Raw genomic sequence first — 26,170 nt, 5'->3', positions numbered from 1 at the left:
TATGCTCTGAACAGCAGCTTGCAAAATTCCTTTTATCATAATAAGAATATTGATTTTTTCCCTTCTTTGAATTCAGAAATATCAATAAAGTCCTCGATGCAAAGGCAATTGGAGTGAAAGTGTTTGAAGACTATGCAACAAGTTGGTATTGGATTCTCATGTAAGTAAAAACATAGATGTTTTTTCCCCAGCCCGATTCTGATTTTATCTTGGTAAAACTCTTTTTTCAAATTCCCAGTATATTCGTGAACTCAAGGTTGACTCAGACCTCAGTTCCTGCCATCTTGTTTTTTCCTATAGAATAAAATTAGGACAAAGATATTTGGAAATATGCCCAGTGTTAAGAGGAAATTATAAGGGTATAAAGTTTAATTATATTCATTAAGATACATATACTTTAGTTACATGGGGGCAGCATCTGATACGTTGGCTTCTCATCACATGTTACGGTGGACGCAGTGTTATTTCTCTGGCCTACTTTGTCACTTGTCCTTTCTTGACTTCCAAGGGATCATTCTTATTTCTTAACACATCCCTTCCACGTAATGTTTGTTATCATCATCCACAAAGGTCACTGTACTTATGAGGAGCTGAAAAAAATATGAAGAGATGAAGAACTTCAAAATTTTCAGACATAAGATTTGCAGTCCTGAAAATGCAGTCCCAGTATTGGAGTGGTACATGTGTTTGATATAGCTAAGGACATCGTGTCACCTTCTAGCTGTTTTGTCACCTTCTCGTGTCTTAAAAGCATCTATGGTTGCCTACTGATCAAAGAATAAAGTGGAAAATTCTTTAGATACTTACAAGGCCATTTGCAACCTAGTCCAACTTAATTTCCCAGGTTCATCTCCACCCAGGTTTTTCGATTAACCCTATAGTCTAAACACATTAAATAGCGTTCCTAGACTGCCAAACTCCCATGTTTTTGCACATTCTGTTCTCTTTCCCAGCATTATCTTTCCTGATGCCCTAGCCCATGGTCAGCAAACTGCAACTCTCAAGCCACATGCGGCTCTTTGGCCCCTTGAGTGTGGCTCTTCCACAAAATACCACGTGCGGGCGCTAGCACAGTGCGATTGAAACTTCGTGGCCCATGCGCAGAAGTTGGTTTTTGGTCTGGGCAAGTCTATTTTGAAGAAGTACTGTTGATTTTTGGCTCTGTTGACTAATGAGTTTGCCGACCACTGCCTAGGCAACTTTATCTCATTATTTTAAATCAGCTTTTATGTCACGAAGTCTTACTTGACTTCTGCCGATATATTTACTTCACTTTCTGTGTTCTTTATAACCATTGTGTGTGTGTGTGTCTACATACCTAAATACACATACACATGCATACCTATCTTATATATAGTACCTACCATTTTGTGTTTTATTTACTTGGCTCTTTCCCTCTGATAAACTGTGAACTGTTTACCATGGTAATTATGTCTAACTCATCTTTGTTTTCCTAACTCCTATTATGGTTCTTGGAACATAGAAGGTGCATTGAAAATGTCAGTTCAAGCAACATTTATAAAAATGCTAAGGAAACAACATAGATATATTTAACTATACTGTGCTTACTAAAGTCAAATTGTATTGTGTATAAAATACTAGTAATTTTAGATCTGTAAAACTAATTTTCTGAGATTTTACTCATTTCAATGCTTTGCGTTAAACAATTGCAGTAATTATTGTCAGAGCGTATTATGACTTCAGGATATATCTCCATAGCAGAGATTATAGTCTATACTTGATAGTAGTTAAACTGCTTCACCTGTCATCAGGCCCAAATATCACTAGATGATGTCCATGTTTCTTTTTTCACTCTTGTCTGGAAGGTACACATTCCGATAGACTCTCTTGCCCACCTCACTCCCGGCACACACACTGGAACCCTCTTCACTACCCTGGCCCCACTCATACCAGTAGAGCGTAAACACTTCCCTTTAGTTTCAGCTCTTCTGCTCTCATCTGTTTAATGACTATCAAGCCAAAGAGTGATACGCTGTGACTTAATTTATTCACTTAGAATTTTTATACAGGAATTTAAAATACACAGAATAAACATCTTTGTTTCTTTCCCCTCTCCTCCCATCCTTTTTGAATATTCCTCTTGGACTATGCCACAGAATAATTTTTCAATTGAATAGAAGCATTAAAGTATCTATAATTTTTTAAAGGAAATGGCTTCAGAAGTTAAAAGCATAGGGAACGTTCTGCAAGTCTAGGACCTGGGAAGCTACTCTGAGACCATGCTGTTGTCTGTGCAGTAACGTAATTATTATTAAGATTTTGTTTGTGAAGATAACACTTGTAGGTAATAAAGTCAATCAATGCACCAGGCTCTGCCTGTTGCTATGTTTGGAAACTTGCTGATAGCACCAGAAATATCAGTTCTTAATAGAAGCATCAGCCAAATTTCTAATCTTAATGAGTTACCTTTTATGAAATTAACCTGGGTATATTGAGGGCCAAGAAGTATCTCTACTAGCTCACTCAAACTCCAGGGAGAAATTAAAACAGAAGAAAACTAGTCATGCCACTGGTTGCTTGATACCATCACATGGCCTAGGTGACCTACAAGCCTTTAGATGGCTCCCACTAGTGGCCTGAACTAGATGTCTGTGATGTCAGATATTACATACTCTTAGACATAATAGACCATAGTGAAAATGACTACAAAATTATGAGTTCAGGATCTGTGCAGGGAAGTTAGTTTTACTGTCTTTCTGCCCTAAGACTCTTTCCTGACTACTAGACAGTTATATTGCATAAGGTTTCTATAAGGTATCCAGGTAGATAGAACAGCACAGTGGGTAGGTGTGAAGAAAAAAAAAATAGAACATGGCAACTGTGGCAGATAGGCCAAATTGTAGGTTGGAGGAATTGTGTTTTTCCATCAACAATGATTGATACCAAGCTTGAGTTTACCTAGACACAGGAAGATGAGTCATGTATAAATTCCTGATGGTCCCACTCTTTCATACAAAGTCTTATCAGAAACCATTGTTTGTGCTTTTAAACGTTACAAATGTTTCTATAGCTAGGTAAAATAAAATGATCTGAGAATTATTTTGAATAGAATAAAAGTGTTTTCTTGCTATTTTCATTATGTCATGGTTAGCACACTTGACCCTGTGATTGTGTTGTGTTTTTTCCGCTAGTGGCCTGACAATCGCCATGCTCCTCAGTTGGCTGTTTCTACTACTCCTGAGATTCATAGCTGGATTCCTCTTCTGGATCTTCGTATTGGGTGTGCTTGGAATTATAGGCTATGGTAGGTATCACCCCTCATAAGGTCACCAAATATCAAAATTACCTTTTTCTTTCCAGTTGCCATTATCAATTGCCAAAAAGTATTTTCTTGCAGTGAATATTTTTATCCTTTGCTTCCCTCAAAAGTGTTCAATTGAGAAATATTACTTAAGTTTGCATATATTTTCTTTATAACTTTTTTCTTCTTTTTTTTTTAAAATTCTTTATTGTTTAAAGTATTACATATAGTATTACACATGTCTCCTTTTTCCCCCATTGACCTCTCCTCGGCCACCCACACCCCCCAGCACATGCCCTCACCCCCCTAGTGTCTGTGTCCATTGGTTATGCTTATATGCATGCATACAAGTCCTTTGGTTGATCTTCTTACGTTCCAACCCCTCCACCCCCGTCTTCCCTCTGAAGTTTAATGGTCTGTTTAATGCTTCTCTGTCTCTGGATCTATTTTGTTAATCAGTTTATGTTGTTCATTATATTCCACAAATGTGAGTGAGATCATGTGATATTTTTTTTCTCCAACTGCCTTATTTCACTTAGCAAAATGCTTTCCATGTCCATCCATTATGTTGTGAATGGTAAGAGTTCCTTCTTTTTTACCGCAGCATAGTATTCCATTGTGTAGATGTACCACAGTTTTCTAATCCACTCATCTGCTGATGGGAACTTAGGCTGTTTCCAAATCTTAGCTATGGTAAATTGTGCTGCTATGAACATAGGGGTGCATATGTTCTTTCTGATTTCTTGGGATATAGTGGGATTACTGGGTCAAACAGGAGTTCCATTTATAATTTTTTGAGGAAGCTCTATACTGTTTTCCATAGTGGCTGCACCAGTCTGCATTCCCACCAGCAGTGCACGAGGATTCCTTTTTCTTCACATCTTCGCCAGCATTCTTCTTTACCTTGAAAAAAAAGTGTTTTTAACATGTTCTACTCTTTATCACTAGCAGCCTTTGGTGTCATGTTTCATGGGTATTAAGAAGGAAATAAAAAGATCCCTCTTAGGTTAATGAAAAACATTTCAGACAACTTATTTTATTCCTTTAATTTTTCTATTTGATCAAAGGCCACATCCTCATAGTTATAGAAGTGTGATCTAGTTTTCCCTTTCAATTTAGTACCTTCAATCCAGGCACTGTCACACATTTTAATATTTGGCAAGCGCACCATCATGAGGCATCACTCTCTAGAGCAGTGGTTCTCAACCTTCTGGCCTTTTAAATACAGTTCCTCATGTTGTGACCCAACCATAAAATTATTTTTGTTGCTACTTCATAACTGTGATGTTGCTACTATTATGAATCGTAATGTAAATATCTGATATGCAGGATGGTCTTAGGCGACCCCTGTGAAAGGGTCGTTCGACCACCAAAGGGGTCGCGACCCACAGCTTGAGAACCACTGCTCTAGAGGCAGATATTCTGAATTACACTTATTAGATAGAGAGTTAACTTTATTTCAAGGTTGAAATCTAACCACTGGCTCAATCCCTCTAAAAGCAGTAAAATGTGACATTAAAAAATAAGTGTCAAAGTCTCTCCCAAGGAATAGTATGACACTCATAACAGCTTCCTTTCAGTCCTCTAATAAAGCGTGGGCCAATATATGAATGCTTGGGAGGTTTCTAGTCAAAAGAAAAATTTCCCCTACAACACCATTTGGATTGAAAAGCAGTTTATGGTAGCAGACACCAAAATAACAATTTCCTGTTTCTGTCACTCAAAGAAGAAGAGTTTTACACATATCAGTATAAGGAAGCAGTTGAACCTTAGGACCCAGCAATTCCACTTCTGGATATTTATCTGAAGAAATCCAAAACACTAATTTGAAAAGATATATGCATCCCTATGTTCATTAAAGCATTATTTACAGTGATATGGAAGCAACCTAAATGGCTATTAATAAATGATTGGATAAATAAGATGTGATACATGTATACAATGGGATATTACTTGACCATAAAAAAGAATTAAATTTTACTATTTGTGACAACATGGATGGACATAGAAAGTATTATACTAGGTGAAATAAATCAGACAGAGAAAGACAAATGCCATATAATTTCACTTATATGTGGAATCTAAAGAACAAAATAAGCAAACAAATAAAACAGAAACAGACTCATAGTTATGGAAAACCAATGGTTGAGGTGGGAGGTTGGGGAGCTTTGTGAAGAAGGTGAAGAGTTAAGATATACAAATTGGTAGTTACAGAACAGTCATGGGGATATAGTGTACAACACAGGGAATATAGTAAATAATATTATAATAACTATGTATGGTACCAAGTGGGTACTATACTTATCAGGGGGATCACTTTGTAAATTTTATAAATATCTTAACCACTATGCTGTAGACTGGAAACTAATCCTAATATATAAAGAGCCAGGGTCTGTAACGTTCAAAATGACCTAACAGACAACCGAACGCCAGGCTGCACACGCAGCAGGCTCAGGTGGGCGGGGACTGGCAAGCAGGCTGGGCTGAACTGCTGACCTCTTGGTCCCTCCTGGGTTGTGGGTGCTACGGTGACCCAGCACTGACTGCCATTGCCAAGGCGAGTGCGATGTGATTGGTTGGGGGGCCCCCACCATCACCTCACGATCGCCCTGTAGAGGGAGGCCCAGGCTGCCCTGCTGGCGGTGGTGGGTGGGGCCTCCCTCTGTGAGGCAATCAATCATGGGGCTCCTGGACTGCAAGAGGGCGCAGGCCAGGCTGAAGGACCCCTCCCACAAGTGCATGAATTTTGTGCACCGGGCCTCTAGTATAAAATAATATTGAATGTTAACTGTAATTGAAAAAGAAGAATGCTGTAGAATCCCCAGGTCCAGTAGGTAGCCTGAGTTCTAATCCCAGATCCATATGTATAACTGGGGAACTCTGGAAAAGTTTCTTAATGATTATAAGACCCAGTTTCCTTATCTATACCATCGTTGCAATGATATCTTCATTTCACAAGATTGTGAGGACTAAATGAGACAATGAGTATAAAGCTCTCAGAACAGTGCCTGGCACACAGTAAGCACTCTACTGCTACTATCCTCCTCTTTATCCTCAGTGAGGTTCTAATCATTTGAGTCTCTTTGGGTGTTCCCTATCTGCTCCTGCTGTGCAGATGCCCATGAACAGGTGGGTCAGTTTGATGGAAGACCTGCTGTCCCTTCATCAGAAACTCCCCAGAAAGCCTTTTGTTTAAAAGCCCTTTTTTGTGTTTCTGCTTGGAGCTCAAAGTAACCTCTGCTCTTTGCCAACATAGAGTCTGAGCATGTGATTCAATCACCGTTTTATTATCAACAGGAAGTGAAGGCCAGTAAAGTTTGCTATTGATTTCACTGACTTGTCTTAACAAGCAAGAAAAATCTGAAATTGGCTAGAGTCCAAGTTTGGCAATGACAAAAGGGAGAAAGATGGTCAATATATGAAAAGTGCAGGTAAAACAACCAATTTTAGCTCTCTATTGACTCCCTAGGTAGTGCTAACCCAGCAATTAATGGTGTTGCAAGTAAGCTTGAAGCTATTCATTGGGTGGAGAAATGTCCAACTAAATTGGGAAGTGTAAGTAAGACAGTATGTAACTGACATCTGTTACTATCTCGGTAAGTCAACTGTCAATATATCATGGGAAACCAACCATTTCCTACTGACAGCAGCCTATTTTGCTGGGATGGAGAACAATGTGGATGTGTCACACTGACCAGAGAAAAAGCCAGGCTATTTCTGGGCAAGTGCCCATGAATAGCAGAGGAACAATTCTCATTGGCCAGAACAAATTAAGAATTACACAGGAGAGGCCATATAACAACATTATTATAAGCACTGATTTGGAGATTGAAAAAGGCACAATTCAGATTCATTACGTGTTAACTATGTGACCTCTGCAAGTACATAGTCTCTCTAATTTTTAGTTTTTGCATCTATATAATAGGAATCTCTATTAAATAAAATAGTGTACATAAAGTACTTAGAAAACTGCCTAGCACATAGCAATTATTCAATAAATAATATTGGTTGTTGTTACTGTGCATGAATATTATTGAGGAAGGAGGATTAAAGCCCAGGGGGTCATACCTTGAGAGAGAGAGAGAGAGAGAAAGTAAAGCAATAAAGCTATAGAAAAAGAAATAGGAAAACACTGCCGAGACTCACATCCACCATTATGAAGGAACTAAATAGTTTAAAGGTCTCTCTTGCTATGAAATAATGGCATAAAAAATCATATTATACTAGAGGCCCAGTGCACAAAATTTATGCATGGGGGGAGGGGTACCCTCAGCCCAGCCTGCACCCTCTCCAATCTGGGACCCCTTGGGGGATGTCTGACTGCCGGTGTAGGCTTGATCCCCGGTATAGGGCCTAAACCAGCAGTCAGACTTCCCTCTCATAATCCAGGACTGCTGACTCCTACTGCTCACCTGCCTGCCTGCCAGATCACCACTAACTGCACCCCCCTCCCCGCCGCCAGCCTGACCACCCCTAACCGCCTCTGCCTGCTGGTCTGATCTCCCGTAACTGCCCCTCCTGCTGGCCTGGTCACCCCCAACTCCCCCCCCCCCCCCCGCTGGCCTGATCACCCCCAACTGCCCCCATCACCAGTCTGGTCACCCCTTACTGCCCCCCCTGCCAGCCTGGTCACCCCTAACTGCCCCTCTTGCCTGCCTGGTTGCCCCTTACTGCCCCCCCTGCTGGTCTGGTCTCCCCAAACTGCCCCCCTCTGCTGACCTGGTCACCCCTAATTGCCCTCCCCCTGCCAGCCTGGTTGCCCCAACTGCCCCCCTGCCAGCCTGGTCACCCCCAACTCCTCCCCCCCACCCCCCCCGCTGGCCTGGATGCCCCACGCAGCCTGCTGTTCAGTTGTTTGGTCATCCCTCACTAACCCCCCTGCCGGCCTTGTCGCCCTACACAGCCTGCTGTTAAGTCATTATTGTTACTGTGATGGTGTCCTGGACAATTTGCATATTCCTCTATTATCCTATCTAATAATAGCCAAACATGGTTATTGACCATACCTTCGCTACGCCTCCCATGGGCTAATCAGTGAATTATGCAAATTAACCGTCAACAAAGATGGCAGCTAATTTGCATACTGTAGGCAGGGCAGGACAGCACCAGCTGCCAGCCCGAGCTTCAATCCAGGCCCCCGTGGGCAACCCCATAAACCGCTTGCCTGCTGCCCGGGACCGGATCCGTCCCAGGCTGCAGGGAGGCCCACCCCGCAAGCGCCAGGAGCCGCCTGCCTGCCGCTCGGGACTCGATCCAGTCCCCAGCCGCAGGCACGCCTGCCCTGCAAGCCCCAGGAGCTGCCTGCCTGCCGCCCGGGACCCGATCTGGTCCCAGGCCGCTGGTGGGCCCCGGAAGCCCCAGAAGCCACCAGATATGGCAATAACTCTATCAGTAAGCACTCTGAAAGTCAGTGGCATAAATGCACCAATTAAAAGACAGATTATGAGGGTGAATCAAAAACAAAATGCACTTTAAATATAAAGACACATATAGATTAAAAGTAAATGAATTAAGCTGCAGCCTGTTTTGCCCAGTGGATAGAGCATTAGCCCTTGGACTGAAGGGTCCCAGGTTAGATTCCAGTCAAGGGCATGTAGCTCCGTTGCTGGCTTGATCCCCAGTCCCTATCAGAGCATGTGCAGGAGGCAACCAATCAAGGTGTCTCTCCCTTTCCCTTCACTCTCTCCAAAATTCAATGGAAAAATATCCTTGTGTGAAGATTAACAAAAACAAAGTAAATGGATTAAGTAACATTAAAGAGATTATAAGAAAAAATATTCCAAATTTTGTTAGTTGTATAATGGTTATGTTTAAATTATTAACACCTAAGAAATTGGGTGAAGGGTACATATAATATGCTGTAGTATTTTATAGTTTTTTTTACATGTATCTGATTATTTCAAATTAAAATATTAAAAAATTAAAAATAATAAAATATTAATTGAACTGTATCTGCATTACATGAAAAATCTCCTAATTGCTTCTAGCATAATTTATTAAATTGTGCTAAAATTTACAAGGGATCAATTAAAAAATATCTTAATTCTAAATGATATAATAGAAAATATATAATAGTGCAGTTATAATCACTTATCTGAAAATAAAAATTTAAGGAAGTGAATTTAAAGAAGGGATAAGCCAAATAAAATATATGCACATCCCATGGACACAAACAACAGTATGGTGATGGCCAGAGAGAAGTGGGGGGCAAGAGCTGGGTAGAGGCAGCAAAAGGGGGGAAATAGGGACATCCTATATAATAATAACAAAAGGCTAATATGCAAATTGACTGAATGGCAGAATGGCCGGTTGCTATGATGTGCACTGGCCACCAGGGGGCAAACGCTCAATGCAGGAGCTGCCCCCTGGTGGTCAGTGCACTTCCATATGTGGAGTGCCACTCAGCCAGAAGCTGGCTCATGGCTGGCCAGCGCAGAGGTGGTGGCAGGAGACTCTCCCACCTCCGTGGCAGCACTAAGAATGTCCAACTAACAGTTTAGGCCCGATCCCTTGGGGGCCTAAGCCTTTAATCAGACATCCCCCGAGGGCTCCCTAGCTGCCAAAAGGATGTCTGACTGCAAGCTTAGGCCTGATCCCCCGGGGAGTGGGCCTAAGTCAACAGGTGGACATCCCCCAAGGGGTCCTGGACTGCAAATGGGCTCAGGCCAGTCTGAGGGACTCCCCTTTCCCCTGAGTGCACAAATTTTTGTGCACCAGGCCTCTAGTCCTATATAATAAAAGGCTAATATGCAAATCGACCAAATGGTGGAAGGACCGGTCGCTATGATGCGCACTGACCACCAGAGGGCAAACGCTCAATGCAGGAGCTGGCCCCTGGTGGTCAGTGCACCAGAAGCCAGGTTTACAGCTGGCAAGCACAGCTAAGGATGTCCAACTGCTGGCTTATGGGAGTGGGCCTAAGCCAGCAGTCGGACATCCCCTGAGGTCTCCCGAACTGCAAGAGGGTGCAGACCGGGCTGAGGGACCCCCTTACCCCTTGAGTGCATGAGTTTCATGCACTGGGCCTCTAGTTAGTATAGATTATTTTATATAGTGTATTGTTTTGATGAGCTTACAGTAAATAAAGGAAATCCCCTAAGGAAAATAAAATCTGTAAGTCTCTGGCCGTCCAAAAATTCTATGACTTCATCTCCTGCTATTCTCCCTTTTACTCAGAACACCCATCTGCACCAGCCTTCTAGCCATTTCTTTAACACACTCCTACCTTTGGGCCTTTGCTCTAGCTATACTCACTATTTGGAACTTGTCCCTTATCTCCAATGGCTAATTCCATTGCCTCCTTCAAATGTTTTCTCAGATCTCTTTTCAAGAAGTCTACCCTACTAATATTCCAATTTGTACTCCTGTCCTATCAGGATACTCTCAATCCCCCCTGTACCTGTTCTACTTTTTCTTTTCCCATAGCAAATATCACTTTCTAATAGATAATCACTTAAGCTGTAAGCCTCAGGCTAGCAAGAACCCTTGTCTGTTTACTTTGTCTTTTTACTTTGTCTGTTTATCGCCAAAGCTTAGAATAGTGCCAGTGCACTGTAGCTGCTCAATTGACATTTGTTGAATGAACAAATAAAAGAATGTATGGCCCAGCCCGGTTGGTGTGGTGCAAAGCTTGAGTGTCAGTCCAGGAACCAAGAGGTCACTGGTTTGATTCCTGGTCAGGGCAAATGGCCAGGTTGTGAGCTTGATTCCCAGTAGGGGGTGCAGGAGGCAGCCAATTGACTATGTTCCTTTCTCATCAATCCTTCTATCTCTCTATCCCTCTCCCTTCCTCTCTCTCTAAAAATAAATAAAAATATATTTTAGAAAATAATAAAAGAATGTATGACTCGATATGGATGTCTCTTTCCTTACTCTCCTTGGTATAATTAGAGCTTCTTATATCTATGAATTTATATATTTCATCAGTTCTAGAAAATTCTCACCCAATAACTTTCAAATATGACTGATATATATTAGGGCCTACTCAAGCTATTGTCTATCCCTCTTAGCCACATGATCATATTTTGTCCCTGTGCCACATTCTGCTCTATTTTGGGTAATTTCAGTTTATTAATTCTCTAATTTGCTATTTAATTTATCAATTTAATTTTAATCTAACAATTATTTTATTTTGAAAAGTTCTACTTAGTTCACCTTCTAGTCTAGTCTTATCTCTCTCTCTCTCCCCTTCACTTTATATCTACAAAAAAAAAAAAGATCTGTTTGTTTATAGTTAAGGGGTTCAAAAAGCTGTGTGTGGTGTGTTTTTTTTCCCCTCATTATTTCTGGGACATTTCCAATGGACCTAATCCAGACCCAGTGGTCATTAAAATTAGTGGACCTCTTAACTCTATTTTCTTTTTACTACCACTTTATCTAGATCATTTTAACCTCAGAGGGAAGGTAGGGGAGGGGAGGGGTAAGGGGTAAGGGGGAGAGATCAACCAAAGGACTTGTATGCATGCATATATGCCTTACCAATGGCCACAGACAACAGGGAGGTGAGGGCATGAGTGGGGGGGTTAGGGGGCAATGGGGGGGATGAGGATACATATGTAATACCTTAATCAATAAAGAAATTTAAAAAAAGAAGTCATTATAGAGTCTAAAATATAGAGTTTGGGAGAAAATATGGTTAGTCCTTGTTTGCCTTGCCTAGACACAAACTTTGATAAGAATATGCTTTAGATGTTCCACGAAGACATGACTTCACTATCAAAAAAAAATTGAAAAGGGCTTTTTTTTCCCAATTTGAATGAATTTTTAAATTTGCCTTTTAAGTTGATTATATATTCACATGCTTCAAAATTCAAAAAGTATGAAGTTTATACAGTGGAAATTTTCCTTCTCATTCTATTCTGTGGTCACTAAATTTCTCTTCCTGCAAGCAAAAAATAATATATTTCTGTGTATCCTTCCAGAGAGACTTTATGTGTGTACAAGAAAAAATATATATAAATTGTTCTTATTATACAAGTTATAGCAGACATTTTGTCATTTTGTACCTTGCTCTTTTCACCTAACAAAAGATCATAGAAATTATTTAATATCATTAGACTTTCTCCTCTTTATAAGGGAATACGGTATTCCACTGTACAAGTATACCATAACTTATTTAACCAGTCCCTACTGATGGGCATTAAGGTTGTTTCTAGTCAATAGGACATTTACAGCCAAATGTTGCCACAGTCATCCAAACAAACACTGAAAACTCTGATATTGAATATAGTAGCATATTTAGACTATTAGACCAACATAAAATATTTACTATATAAATATGAATCTTGCCTTTGTAGAAATAACTATGCTGATCAAATACATGTAGATGTGTTGTAAGTATATAACTTATATTTCAGAAAATAACATTTTATATTAGTCTTTTTTTCCTTCTTTTTCAAGGAATATGGCACTGTTACCAGCAGTACAGGAATCTTCAGGAACGCCCCAATTCTCACTTAACTATATATGACCTCGGAATTCAGACTGATATAAGCATGTACTTACAACTGAAACAAACATGGTTCGCATTTAGTGAGTGGATTTTAAAAAGTGGTTTTGTTAAAGTTGTAATAATTAGAAAGCATATTTTTGTCTAAAGGAAAGCTTGGGTTGGTGTAACCTGTTGGACACACTTATCATTAATATCATTGAAGTAAATGTGTTTATAATTCTACTAGCTACAGTAAATGGAAAAGTCATTGAGTGGAATTTATCATATAGTCTAAGGAAACATTATTTGACAATGATTTCAAGTTTTTGCCGTTAACTTAAAATGCTTTGGATGTGGATGTTTATAGCCATTAACCTGATATTTAAGAAAGGTATTTTAAAAGGAAACAAATGCTTGATTTTTCAAACTTGTTTTAAAAAAAAGAAAAAGGGGATAAAAAATAAAATGTTTATAACAGGAATTTTAAACTATTTATTATAGGAATTGGAATAATAAGTAAATAAATTTATATTTTGAACTATTCATTCAGATTATCAAATTCATTAAGGGTCATATTAACAAAATTTTAAAGCAAGATGATTTCAGAGATGGCTTTAAACCTATATTCCTAGAATGGTTTTATTATAATATTCTTTGCACTTCAGAGATTCATGTGCTTTCATCAAATTTTTTTTAAATTCTCTAATTACATATTGCTTTAAAAGAACTTTCATCTTTATATTGTTGAAGTTTGAAAGCCAAGTAAGAAATGGTCAAGGAAGCTTGGTAATGGAGCCCAGGGGCTCAGAGGGGTCAGTGTCTTGGTGGGGCATCCTGATTCCAGGTCTGGGTCCCATCCCATAAATTTGATTTTGCCATGCCACCTAAAAGCCATTGGGCTTTTGTATAGGCTCACATAGTCGCCAGAGTGCCATTTATTTGTTTATACTTTTAGGTTTACACTATTTTTTTACACTCTCCCTGACTGTCTTGGACACTTCTTTCCTGGGGTTAAAGCATATGGGACCAAGATTGCTAATGAGGAGCTTTTTGAGCAGATGGCCTCAAATAGCTTTGAGAGCTGTTTCCTTCAGGCCCATGCCAAGCTTGATGACCTCGCCCTGCACAGACGCCCCCACCAGATTCCTTTGTCTACCCAATGGAATTGTTCTCTTTTCCTTGGTCTTGGTCTTATTTCATTATTTATTTTTATTGATTTCAGAAAGAAAGGGAGAGAGAGAGAAACATCAATGATGAGAGAGAATCACTGATTGGCAGCTTCCTGCACACCACACATTGGGGATTGAGCCAATCTTGGATTGTGTTAGGAAACAGTTGTATTTTCATTTCTACTATTAATTATCCTAGTGCCCAGGCATGTGCCCTGACCAGGAATCAAACCATGACCTCCTGGTTTATAGGTCGATGCTCAATCACTGAGCCACACTGGCTGGGCTGTTCCCTTTTCCTTGGTCAGTGCTGGATCAGAACACCAAACCCTTGCTCTTTGGCTTCCCATTTCTGGCTCTAATCAGACTAGTTCTCTTCACATAACAAACCCATTTTTTTCAACTATGTTGCCGAAGAATTGTTTCATTTATAGTCATTTTTAACTGTAAAAATCAGACATCTTGGAATTTACATCCCCATCTAATCACTTTCCCTGAATTTGAAGTGATTATATATCTCCTCAGCAACCCACTTACTGTTAGCTATCATTTCTAAAGATGACAAATCTCATCCATTATGTATTGAAACCCTCACATGAATCTTAGTTACAGGTTCTGTGGTCCTCCCACTGCTGTCCCTTAAGGACCTCAGCACAAACATCATTGACTTTATCAGAATCTGCTATTGGAAAATTAAGATGGACTTTGAGGAAAATACAGAACTTGCTTTTATTTTCAAGTCTAGAAATGCTAAGTTTTCCTCAAATGAGCCTCAGCTTTCATAATCCAATTATCAGATATTAATTGATGACTTGTGTTTGGACAAAGTTCTAGGTGCCAGAGACAAGTGCATACATTTGATTACATGAATTGACAGAAACAGTTATACAAACAATAATATAATTTTTATGAATCTTGGATTGTGTTAGGAAACAGTTGTATTTTCATTTCTACTATTAATTGTCCTAGTGTCCTCCTCTCTGAAGTTATAATTATACCAGCTTCTCTATAGGGTCTCAAAAAATCGTGTTTATATTGTTTTTTCTCATTCAAACACAAGGAATGTATTATATAAATTCAAAAGACAGTTAAAATTTCTCTAATATAACCATTTTGAACATGTAATTTCATAAAGGTAGAGTTTAATATGCAGTGTTCTTATCAATGCAATTTCGAATATAAAGTAATTCTGGTAGATCTCATATTCTTAAGTTTGTCCAAAGAATATAATGATTTTAGCTTATTATGGCTATACTCCACAATTCTGGGCTCATTTTTCTATTTTAAGAGAATCAAATGTGCATGAAAACATCAATACACAGTTTAACTAAAAAAACCTATAGTAGCAAAATGATACATTACTGAGATATTCCCACTTACTTGGAAATACTAAATGATATGTGATGTAACATCAGAATAGTAGTGGTATAAGAGTAGGATAAAATAATGAGTGCTCTGTCAGTGGAGAGGTGTTCATGCATCAGCAGAAAAACTCTCTAGGAAGTGTGTTATGGAATAGATTCTTTCACAGGTGGAAATTTTAATTAACTTTCCATTAAGTTTCTTTTGTAATTTCAGATTGCTATTAGCAGTGATATATTTTCTTAATTTTAAGATCATACCTTTTCACTTTTTAACATCTCTGAAGTCAGGATGCATCTTATAATTAATGAATAGATATTTAATGATGGATTTCTTTACTTTTCCTAAAAAGATATTACTAAATTAAAGGTATGTTTTATAATTGAGGAAGTATAGTAATTAGGACTATTTGGCTTCAAATAAAAAGAAAGTAATTCAAGATAGCTGAAAATAAAATAAAATTGGAGCAAGCTAGGTCCAAGGCAGAAGTATTTTTATAAGAATGTATAAGTATCTTGCCAAACTAAAAAATAAAACAGAAAGATGATTTCCAGTGTACCTAGATCCAGGAAACAAAAGCCAAAAAAGAACCCAAGATTTCTTTCCCCCTCCTCTCTCTCTCTGTCTCTACGCATACACTTTATTCTTTCTTTGCAGATTTATTTACCTCACATGAAGATAGTTTTGACATCGTTTATTAAGTTTGCATAACTCTTAGTTCAAGAAGTTTATAAACTAACTCAAAACTGACCTAGAATATCTTAGTACTAATTCTGAGACTTTTATTAGATGGACTGTGTTTAAAACTTGATACAATCAATGGTGGCCATGTGGAGTCACAGAATAAAAATGTGGGCAGCGACAAGCCTGCTATATAAATCTGCAAGGTCAATTAATTAAGAGGCATTGTGCCCCAGCCAGTTTCGCTCAGTGGATAGAGCCTTGGCCAGAGAACTGAAAGGTATCAGGTTCAATTCTGGGCAAAGGCACATACTTTGGTTGCAGGCTTGCTCCTGGGCCCAGTGGGGGCACGTGCAGGAGGCAACCAATTTATGTGTCTCTCTCACATCGATGTTTCCCTCTCACTGTCTCTCCCCTCCCTTCCACTCTGAATGGGGGGAAAATATCCTCGGGTGAGGATTAGCAACAACAACAAGAAAAAGAGGCATTGTGAGCAGGGCAGACAAAAAGTTTCTTCTGTAATGATCTCTTACTCAGTGAAGTTAAAACAGGGTGAGGGTGAGGGTGAGCGTGAGGGCAGGATTGGGGGATGAGGGGACATTGGGGGGATAAGGACACATTTGTAATATCTTAATCAATAAAGGGGGGAAAAAAGTGAAATATTTAAGAGTTGCCTAAGGCAGCCCTTCCTTCCTTCCATGCCTGTTTTCCCATTTCTACAAATGGCACGAAATGTTTCCGTACATAAAGTCTGTCCGGTTGAGTTGTTCAAACTTCAGCTAAAGGTTTTCATCTAAATGTCTTAGCATTTCTTGTGGGTTTTGAAAGTGAATTTCTAAGATTGGCTGAAACAATGAAGTGTCTGAGTTGGCAGAAATAACCATGAAGCTCAGTCCTAACTTCTGCAGAGGAAGTTTGTTTTGGGGATTGATCTGTGCTGCACACTGATTTCTTTTTCTTTTAAAGTGGTAATCCTCAGCATCCTTGAAGTGCTTGTCATCCTCCTGCTGATCTTCCTGAGAGACCGGATCCGCATCTCCATCGCCCTCCTGAAGGAAGGGAGCAAGTAAGACCCTGACGGAAAAACTCGCCTAGAGTGTATCTGTCAGCCCAGCCAGGCACTGCCTATTGTGTAGCTGCCCCAGACTAATTTCCCTTTAAGAAGACTTGTTAAAGAAATTTGCTTTCCCTTTAAGATGACTTGTTTGAGATCAGACAGCCAGTTATTAAAAGGTCATGTAATATGTCCTTCAATATTCCCTAAAACCTCAATTATCATGGGGTAAAGTAAGGTTAAAACCTGTCTAGTCTATACATTAGCACGTTTTTAAAACACCAAATATATGGTAGGAGAATAACATATGTGAAACTAGGCAATAAAGTGCTATGTAACAGTTAGTTATATTGCATGTTGTATTGTTCCCATACTGAGTCACATGTTAATATTAATGGCTGAGATCATTTGCAGAACTTTAAACCACCATTATTCTAGAAAGTCAATTACATACTATTACCATTGCCATATGAATGACAAAATTTGCCAATAGAAAGAATAATTGATCCTAGCAGTACTAGACTATATATTTTGTACCAGCACCTCTTAATTTAGAAAAACTTTATACTCAGAGCCATTTTTATTTTTAAAATGCTATAAAATAAACACTAAATTTTTCATAAATTCATGCTGGGATATAACACCTACAGTTTCCAAACTATTCCAAAATGTGACTTGAGAATAGTACTTTAAACTTTTGAATCATGCATGGAAGAAACAAAGAAAGCCCACAGATCATACTCTCTATTTAAGATGATGGAAACTACGTTGTTAATGACTCAGGACCAAATTATCAAACTTGCAGTTTGATAAATTAAACTCTCTCTCCTTCCCACAATAACGGAAACCCTATCATTAGTCACTGTAAACTACTGATTGTCTGGATTTTTAAGATAATATGATATTGTGCAATTCACTGTTACTTGCCTCCCTGTTATGCCTCCTAATGTGTATATGAGTGTGTGTGTGTGTGTGTGTGTGTGTGTGTGTTAAGGGGCCAATACAACTGTGACAGGTTGATAGTTCAAGGGAAAAAAAAGAGTTGGAATAAATGCGTGTGAGTATACAGTAAACAAAGGGATGCTCAATAATTCACTGAACAGTAGTGTCTGGAGAAAGGAAACAACACTGTAGTTCAACCAGTGATGCGGAGAAGGTAATAAATTAAAAAAGAATCTAAGATGTTTCAATTCGTTAGGAGTGGAAATAGTTCCACCAGAGTTCTCAGTGGCTATCTCAAACACTGTTGGATTTAATCCAATGTCATATACTGCAAAGATCGCTCGGAAGTAGTTAGGGACAGGGCAACTAGTGACCATTTCAGAAACTATGTCTTATGAGGAAATATCAAAAGAATGATTATCCTGCAGAATAAAAGGATGAGTTACTTGGAAGGAGTACTGTGTTAAAAGGTGGCCATTTCTTCTCCAGAAGGCAGTGGATGTGAATTATAAGCAGGCAGATAAGGAAGCATTTTCTAATATGTTGGTAGGAAGTAGAATAAGTTGTGTCATATACAAGTAATTTGCTATAAGTGTGGTCACCAGAGGCTTATGACCATATTTTGAGAGAGTACAAAAAAGATTCCTGAATTAGGGAGTGATTCACACATATGATGAGATGATTGTCAAAGTCCTCTTCAATTTAAAAAATCTAAGAATCTAATCAAAAGGAAGAAATGTTATGATTGTAATATATCAAATCTTTATGAGAAATAAACAAAGAAGAGAAAGTTTGGGGAAATTTGATCAGGATTCAAACATGAGCATTAAAATAATGTCTCTAACTTACAATCAATCAGTTAATCAATAAAATTTAAAAACCAACTAAGAATATACCAGCATGATCAGCCAATGAGCGTTACTAGTTATGACCACTATTCTTAGAATTAATCCAGTCTAAGTCTTATTTCTAGTTCTAACAAATAAAAATTTATTAGAGAAATTATAACACTGGATCATTTTGAATTTCAACTATTTGTTTTATTTCAGAGCCATTGGATATGTCCCTACTACATTAATTTATCCAGTTTTTACTTTCTTTTTGCTCTCAATCTGTATTTGCTACTGGGCGGTGATAGCAGTGTATCCTTTGGTAGTTTATCAAGTTGAACCTCAGGTCACCCACTATTCAGGAACCAGGAGTTCAGTGGTTTTCATCCTGGGAAGATTAGGAACATCCTAAAGAAATAACTGATTATTTTTTTTCTGCCAAACTCTGAAAAGGTGTCAGTGTCCCGATTGCATTTCCCCTTTTATAGGTCAGATGGTCGATTTGGTTTTATTTTGTCTTCACATATCATTGGTGATAACCTTAAAAAGCTTCTATATATTTCACTGTTTTTAAGACGCCTCTCAGTGCAGCTGATCCATGTTATATTACTCTGGGTCTGAAGAATGGATTAATTATTAAAATGTTAGAACTTATTTGAAGTTAATCTCTCAAAAGATATTTAAGTTACTTGCATTTTTTTCATGTCTATTTATTTTCAATTTACCAGCAAATAATTTATCCTTAATAGAGTTTATTCAGTTACTTGGCTACATCAGGGACACCCATATACAAAGTCATAACCCCAGAGGGGAAATGTAAATATGAAAATAGAACCTGTGACCCAGATGTAAGTAAAAGAAATTCTCTCTTCTTTAACTTCCATACAGATCACTACTACATTTCACCTAGCAGTTGTAGGAGTCATCCTGAAATAGAGACCCTGTATAGTGAGAGGGGTCCCTCTGGAGAAGGGGAGAGTGGGTCAGGAGTTAGCAGGAGAACACTGCAAAAGGTGGGGGGAGGAGGGGAAATAGAAGGAAAGCTCTATTATTTCCTGATCTCATTTGTTTTATCATATACCCAAGAAGCAGGTATTGTCAACAACCTCACTAATAAATGTGAAACTAAAGGGGGTGAAGAGGGATGAACATAAGATAGAAAAGGAAAGATACATTTCAGAGCTCATTAAAGGATTCTATAAAGTGATGTGATTGAAAATAGGAACAACAGCAGAAGCTCATGGAAAAAGAACAGGACATGCAACTGGAGGTGGGGGTGGGGGTACACAAAACAGAAGGCAGGGCGGGTGTTATCTTACAATAGTATTTACTATTCTATTATCCATGTTGTTTTTCTCCGAGTGCAGATTTTTAACACAACGGAAATGTCCAGAGCTTGCCCTGGTGCTCAGTGTAACTTTGCTTTCTATGGTGGAAACAGCCTGTACTACCAATACATCTCTACCTTCCAGATATTCAATCTATTTGTCTTTCTCTGGCTGATAAACTTTGTCATTGCATTGGGTCAGTGTGCCCTTGCTGGTGCCTTTGCTTCTTATTACTGGGCCTTGAGAAAACCTGATGACATCCCACCATATCCACTTTTTACTGCATTTGGACGAGCCATACGGTAAGTACCACATTGAGCCCCACGTCTATTTTCCAAATTATGTTTAATGTACTTATAATTCAATCTTGTGCTTATCATTCAAGAGGTAAGATACAAGTGAGCTCAAAAGTGTGATTCAAGATTTATGGATGTTTATTGGCTCCGTCTGGTTTTATAGCCACAACTTTATACTCCCTGCCCAGGCCACTATTCCTATTTTTCTAAAAATAATAGGTTACAAGAGAGAAGAGGTACGGGAGGAAACCATATTAAAGATTAAGGATTAACTTGGCTCTGTCTCTCCATTGCTCAGATCAAACATCTTATATTATGCTGACAGGCTATTAGTATCATTTTTGTAGATAAAGGGCAAAATATATATGTATGTTTTAAAACTCTAAACCTTCACCAATCTGGATAGGAGAGTGTAAGACAGTGATGGCGAACCTATGACACGCGTGTCAGAGGTGACACGCGAACTCATTTTTTGGGTTGATTTTTCTTTGTTAAATGGCATTTAAATATATAAAATAAATGTCAAAAATATAAATCTTTGTTTTACTATGGTTGTAAATATAAAAAAATTCTATATGTGACATAGCACCAGAGTTAAGTTAGGGTTTTTCAAAATGCTGGCACGCCGAACTCAAAAGGTTCACCATCACTGGTGTAAGAAGCTCTTTTCTATCAGTTCCCCTGCACATCCCTTTTACCTAAAAAACTGTTTAACTAACATCCTTTTAGTTAATAGTAAAGATATCTTAACTTTTACTCTCATTTTATCTTTGCCCAGATATCACACAGGATCCCTAGCATTTGGATCATTACTTCTTGCATTAATTCAAATGTTTAGGATAGCCCTAGAATACTTGGACAAACGTATTAAAGGTAAGATTCCAGAATTCATCTTTCCTCAGACTTTCTGAATTTTATGAAGAGTATAGTTTGGGCAGGTGGTTGCAGGAAACATGATGACTGTCACCAGGGTAGTAAGGATGGAGGTGGTCAGATTGGGGATCTATTTGGAAGGAAAAGCCAACAGGACTTGCTGAAACGTTGGGTATGGTTATGGGAAGGATGTGATGATATTTACTAAGATGTCAAAACCAGGAAAAGCAAATTTCAAAGAAGAGATTAAAAATTGTGTTTGTGACATGCTAATATTGAGAAGCATGCTGGAGTTGTCAGGTAGTTTCAAGTCTAGAGCTCAGTACAGGTTGGGCTTAAAATATAAATATGGGAGTCATTTGCATAAATCTTCATACATGACACATATAGCTTATAAACATATAAACTCTGTTTAGAATGCACTTCGAAAAATTATTAAATGCCAAAACAATCCTGAAACAGAACAACAAATTTGGAACGTTTACATTTTCTGATTTTAAAACTTCATACAAAGCTACAGTCATCAAAACAGTGTGGCACTGGCATAAGGACAGACATATGGATGTGGACTAGAATAGAGAGCCCCAAAATAAATCCTCACATATAAGCCCATTCAATGGGGAAAGGACAGTTTTTCTCAACTACTCTTACTAGTAAAACTGGATATCTATATGCAAAAGAATTAATTTGGACCTTACTTTACATCATATAAAAAATATTTCAATCCAGGTTGGTATGGATCAGGGGGTGAGCATCAACCCATGAACCAGAGGTCACCCTGGTTGGGGCACATGCCCAGGTTGTGGGCTCGATCCCCAGTGGGAGCATGCAGGAGGCTGATTGATGTTTCTGTCTCATCGATGTTCCTATCTCTGTCCCTCTCCTTTCCTCTCTTTCTAAAATCAATAAAAACATATTTTTAAAAATATATTTCAAAATTGATCATAGACTTAAACATAAAAACTAAAAGTATAAGGTGGAGTCAAAGTATAAGGGGGCATCTGTAATGATTTAAAAGTGATTAAAAACTCTTAGAAAAGAGCAAAGGAAGAAATCTTAATGATATTAGACTTGGTGATTTTCTTATATATGACAACAAAAGAAAAAATAAATTAGACTTCATCAAAATAATAAAGAAAGCATCTAGGGCACTTTCAAGAGAGTGGACGATCCACAGAATGGGAGAAAATATTTGCAAATCATATACTTAGATAAGCCACCGATATTTAGAATATCTAAAGAACTTCTACAACTCAACAATACACCCAATTCAACATGGGCAAAGGATTTTTTAACTATATAAAACTTTTTGAGTTTTACTAAGATATTATTGACCAATAAAATTGTAATATGTTTAAAGTGTACAACATGATGATTTGGTATACATATACATTGTAGAAGGATTCCCGCATTCAAGGTAATAAACACATCCATCACCTCACCTCACTATACTTACCTTCTTTTTTCTTTTTTGGTAAAAACATTTAAGTTCTTTTTTCTTAGCAAATTTTAATTGTTTACCATGTTATACATTAGACCCTATGACCTTTATTCATCTTATTACTGAGAGTTTGCACCCTTTTACCACCCTCTCCCTATTTCCTCCACCACTCAGCCTGTACCATTCTTTTCTGTTTGTATGAGCTCAACTTTCTTTTTAATTTCACATATAAGTGATACCATGCAGATTTGTCTTTTTCTATCTGGTTTATTTTACTTAGCACAATGCCCTCCATGTCCATGTCTGTTGTTGCAAAAGCGGGATTTCCTTCTTTTTTGAGGCTGAATAATATTCCTCTGTCTATCTATACCATATTTCCTTTATCCACTGATGCATCAAATGATATGATTCCATATATAAGATATTGCAAATAATGCTACAGCGAACATGGGAGTGCAGATACCTCTTTGAGATAGTGACTTCATTTCCTTCAGATATATACACAGAAGTGGAATTGCTAGGTCAAGTGGTCATTCTATTTTTAATTTCTAGAGGAACTCCATACTGTTTTCCATAGTGGATACATCAATTTACATTCCACCAACAGTGTACAGGGTACCCTTTCCTCCAAGTCCTCACCAACACTTATTTTTTGTCTTTTTGCCAGTAGACATCCTAACAGGTGTGTAGTGGATATCTCAGTGTGGTTTTGATTTTCATTTCTCACATGATGAGTAATGTTGACTACATTTCCATTCACCTATTGGCCTTCTGTATATCTTCTTTGGAAAAATGTCTATTCAGGTCTTTTGCCCATTTTTTTAAAAATTGGGTTATTTGGGGGGATTTTTGCTATTGAGTTCTTTATATATTTTGGACATTAACCCTTTATCATATATGTAGTTTCCAATTTTCCCCCCATTCCATAGGTTGCCTTTTCAGTTTATTGATGGTTTTCTTTGCTATGAATAACTTCTTAATTGGAGGGAGTCCCATTTGTTTATTTTTGCTTTTGTTGACTTTGCTTTTGGTGTCACATTAAAAAAATCATTGCCAATACCAATGTCAACGAGCTTGGGCCTATGTCTTCTAGGAGTTTATGGTTTCAGAATTACTTCCAAGTTTTTAATCCATTTTGAGTTGATTATTATGTATGGTGTAAGATAATGGTCCAATTTTATTCTTTTGTGTGTGGATATCTACTTTTCCTAACACCATTTATTGAAGATGCCTTCATTTCTGCATTGTATGTTCTTCAGTCCTTTGTCAAAAATTGATTGACCATATATGCATGAATTTATTTCTGCTCTCTCTGTTCCATTCATCTATGGGTTAATTTTTCTATCACTACCACGCTGTTTTAATTACTATTGTTTGAAATTAATAAGTATAATGCCTTCAGCTTTGTTCTTTATCAATTGCTTTGACTATTCAAACTCTTCTATAGTTTCATACAAATTTTCGAATTTTTTTTCTATTTCTGTGAAAAATACTATTGGAATTTTGATAGGGATTGCATTGAACTTGTGGATTGCTTTGGGCACTATAAACATTTTAACAATGCTAATTCTTCTAACTCATGAACATGGAATATTTGTTATTTATTTGTGCCTTCTTCAATTTCTTTCATTAATAGTTTACAGTTTTTGATGCACAGGTCTTTTGCCTCCTTGTTTAAATTTCTTCTACATATTTATTGTTTTTGATGAAATTGTCAAGGGAATTGTTTTTTTAATCTCTCTTTCTAATAGTTGTTAATGTATAGAAATGTAGCTGCTTTTGCATATTGATTTTGTTTTCTGAAACTTTACTGAATTTGTTTATGTTCTAATAGCTTCTTGGTGGAGACAGTAGGGGTTTTTTAATATATATGTCATGTGATCTTCAAATAAAGGCAAGTTTACTTCTTTCTGATTTCAATGCTGTTTGTTTGTTTGTTTGTTTGTTTGTTTATTTAACTTGCCTAATTGTTCTGGCTAAGTCTTCCAGTACTCTGTTGAATATAAGGGGAGGGAGTAGGTATCTTTGTCTTATTCCTGATCTTATAGGAAAAGCTTTCAGCTTTTCACCTTTGAGTGTGATGTTAGATGTGAGCTTGTCATATATGGCCTTGGTTATGTTGAGGCCTACTATAACCAGTTAGTTTGTTAATATTTTGTCAAGGAATTGTGCATTTATATTTGTTAGGGATATTGGCCTATAATTTTATTTTCTTGTTTACTTGTCTGGCTTTGGTATCGGTATAATGCTGGTCTCACAAAACGAGTTTGGAAATGTTCCCTGTACTTCTACTTTTTGGAAGAGTTTGAGAAGGGTTGCTGTTAATTCTTCTTTAAAAGTTTGGTAAGATTCATGAGTAAAATCATCTAATTCTTTTATTTGTTGGGAGGTTTTAGATTTTTGAATCAAATGAAACTTTCTATTTCATTATGATTCAGTCTTGGTAGGTTGCATGTTTCTAGAAAGTTGTGTCCTCTAGGTTATCTAATTTGTTGATATATAATTATTCATAGTAGTCTCATAATTTTTTATATTTCTGTGGTTTTAGTTGTAATGTCTCCACTTTCATTTCTTATTTGTCTTTTCTCTCCTTTTCTTAATTAGTCTAGCTAGTGGTTTGTCAATTTTGTTTATTTTTTCAGAAAACCAGGTGTTCCCTTCATTAATCTTTCCTATTGTCTTTTTATTTGCTGTTTCATTTATTTACACTTTGGTCTTTACTACTTCCTTTCTTCTACTAACTTTGTGCTTAATTTGTTCTTCTTTTTCTAGTTTCTAGAAGTGTAAAGTTAGATTATTTGAGATCAGACTTTTCCTTAACACAGGTATTTATTACTATGAACTTCCCTCTAAAACTACTTTGGTGCATTCCATCTACTTGATGTGTTGTATTTCCATCTTCATTTGTCTCAAGATACTCTTTGATTTTTTTTTAATCTTTTGATTGTTCAGTAGCATGTAGTGTAATCTCCACACATTGGTGAATATTCCAGTTTTTTTTCTTGTTTTATACCACTGTGGTCAGTAAAGATAGTTTATACGATTTTAGTATTTTTATATTTATTAAGACCTGTTTTGTGGCCTAACATTATCTATTCTGGAGAATATTTCATGTGTGCTTGAGGAGAATGTATATTCAGCTGTGGTAGGATCGAATGTAATGTAAATGTCTATTAAATTCTTCTGGTGTAACATGTAATTTAAGTCTAATGTTTTATTTTTGATTTTCTGTCTGGATTGTTCTACCATTATTGAAATTGGAGTATTGAAATCCCCTACTATCATTATATTGCTGTTTATTTCTCCCTTCATAAGTTTATGTATTTAGGTGCTTCAATGTTGGCTGTATAAATATTTACAATTTTATATCTTCTTGATGAATAGACTCCCTTTCACTGTGTCTTATTACAGGTTTTGGCTGAAAGTCTATTGTGTCTAAGTATAAATACACCTGCTTTATTTTGGTTTCCATTTGCATGAAGAGCCTTTCTCGAATCCTTTA

At 37.5% G+C, this 26,170-nt stretch overlaps 1 protein-coding gene across 2 annotated transcripts in view; it reads left to right on the top strand.

Annotated features, from left to right (window-relative positions):
• Window positions 1-26,170, top strand: part of SLC44A5 (solute carrier family 44 member 5) — a 363,213-nt gene that overhangs the window by 318,768 nt on the left and 18,275 nt on the right. For both annotated transcript variants that reach the window (XM_070403383.1, XM_070403382.1), the window contains exons 11-18: window positions 77-160; window positions 3,153-3,265; window positions 12,662-12,793; window positions 16,871-16,970; window positions 18,950-19,042; window positions 19,491-19,578; window positions 20,098-20,360; window positions 21,133-21,227. In XM_070403383.1, the coding sequence (XP_070259484.1) occupies window positions 77-160; window positions 3,153-3,265; window positions 12,662-12,793; window positions 16,871-16,970; window positions 18,950-19,042; window positions 19,491-19,578; window positions 20,098-20,360; window positions 21,133-21,227 (968 nt within the window). The remainder of the gene's footprint in view (window positions 1-76; window positions 161-3,152; window positions 3,266-12,661; window positions 12,794-16,870; window positions 16,971-18,949; window positions 19,043-19,490; window positions 19,579-20,097; window positions 20,361-21,132; window positions 21,228-26,170) is intronic.

Source organism: Myotis yumanensis, unplaced genomic scaffold, assembly GCF_028538775.1.
Source record: "Myotis yumanensis isolate MYYU_CA2020_CCGP unplaced genomic scaffold, mMyoYum1.0.hap1 SCAF_2, whole genome shotgun sequence".
Taxonomy (NCBI): Eukaryota; Metazoa; Chordata; class Mammalia; order Chiroptera; family Vespertilionidae; genus Myotis; species Myotis yumanensis.
Note: the sequence above shows the minus strand (reverse complement) of the source record. Positions and strands in the feature narration are given on the sequence as shown.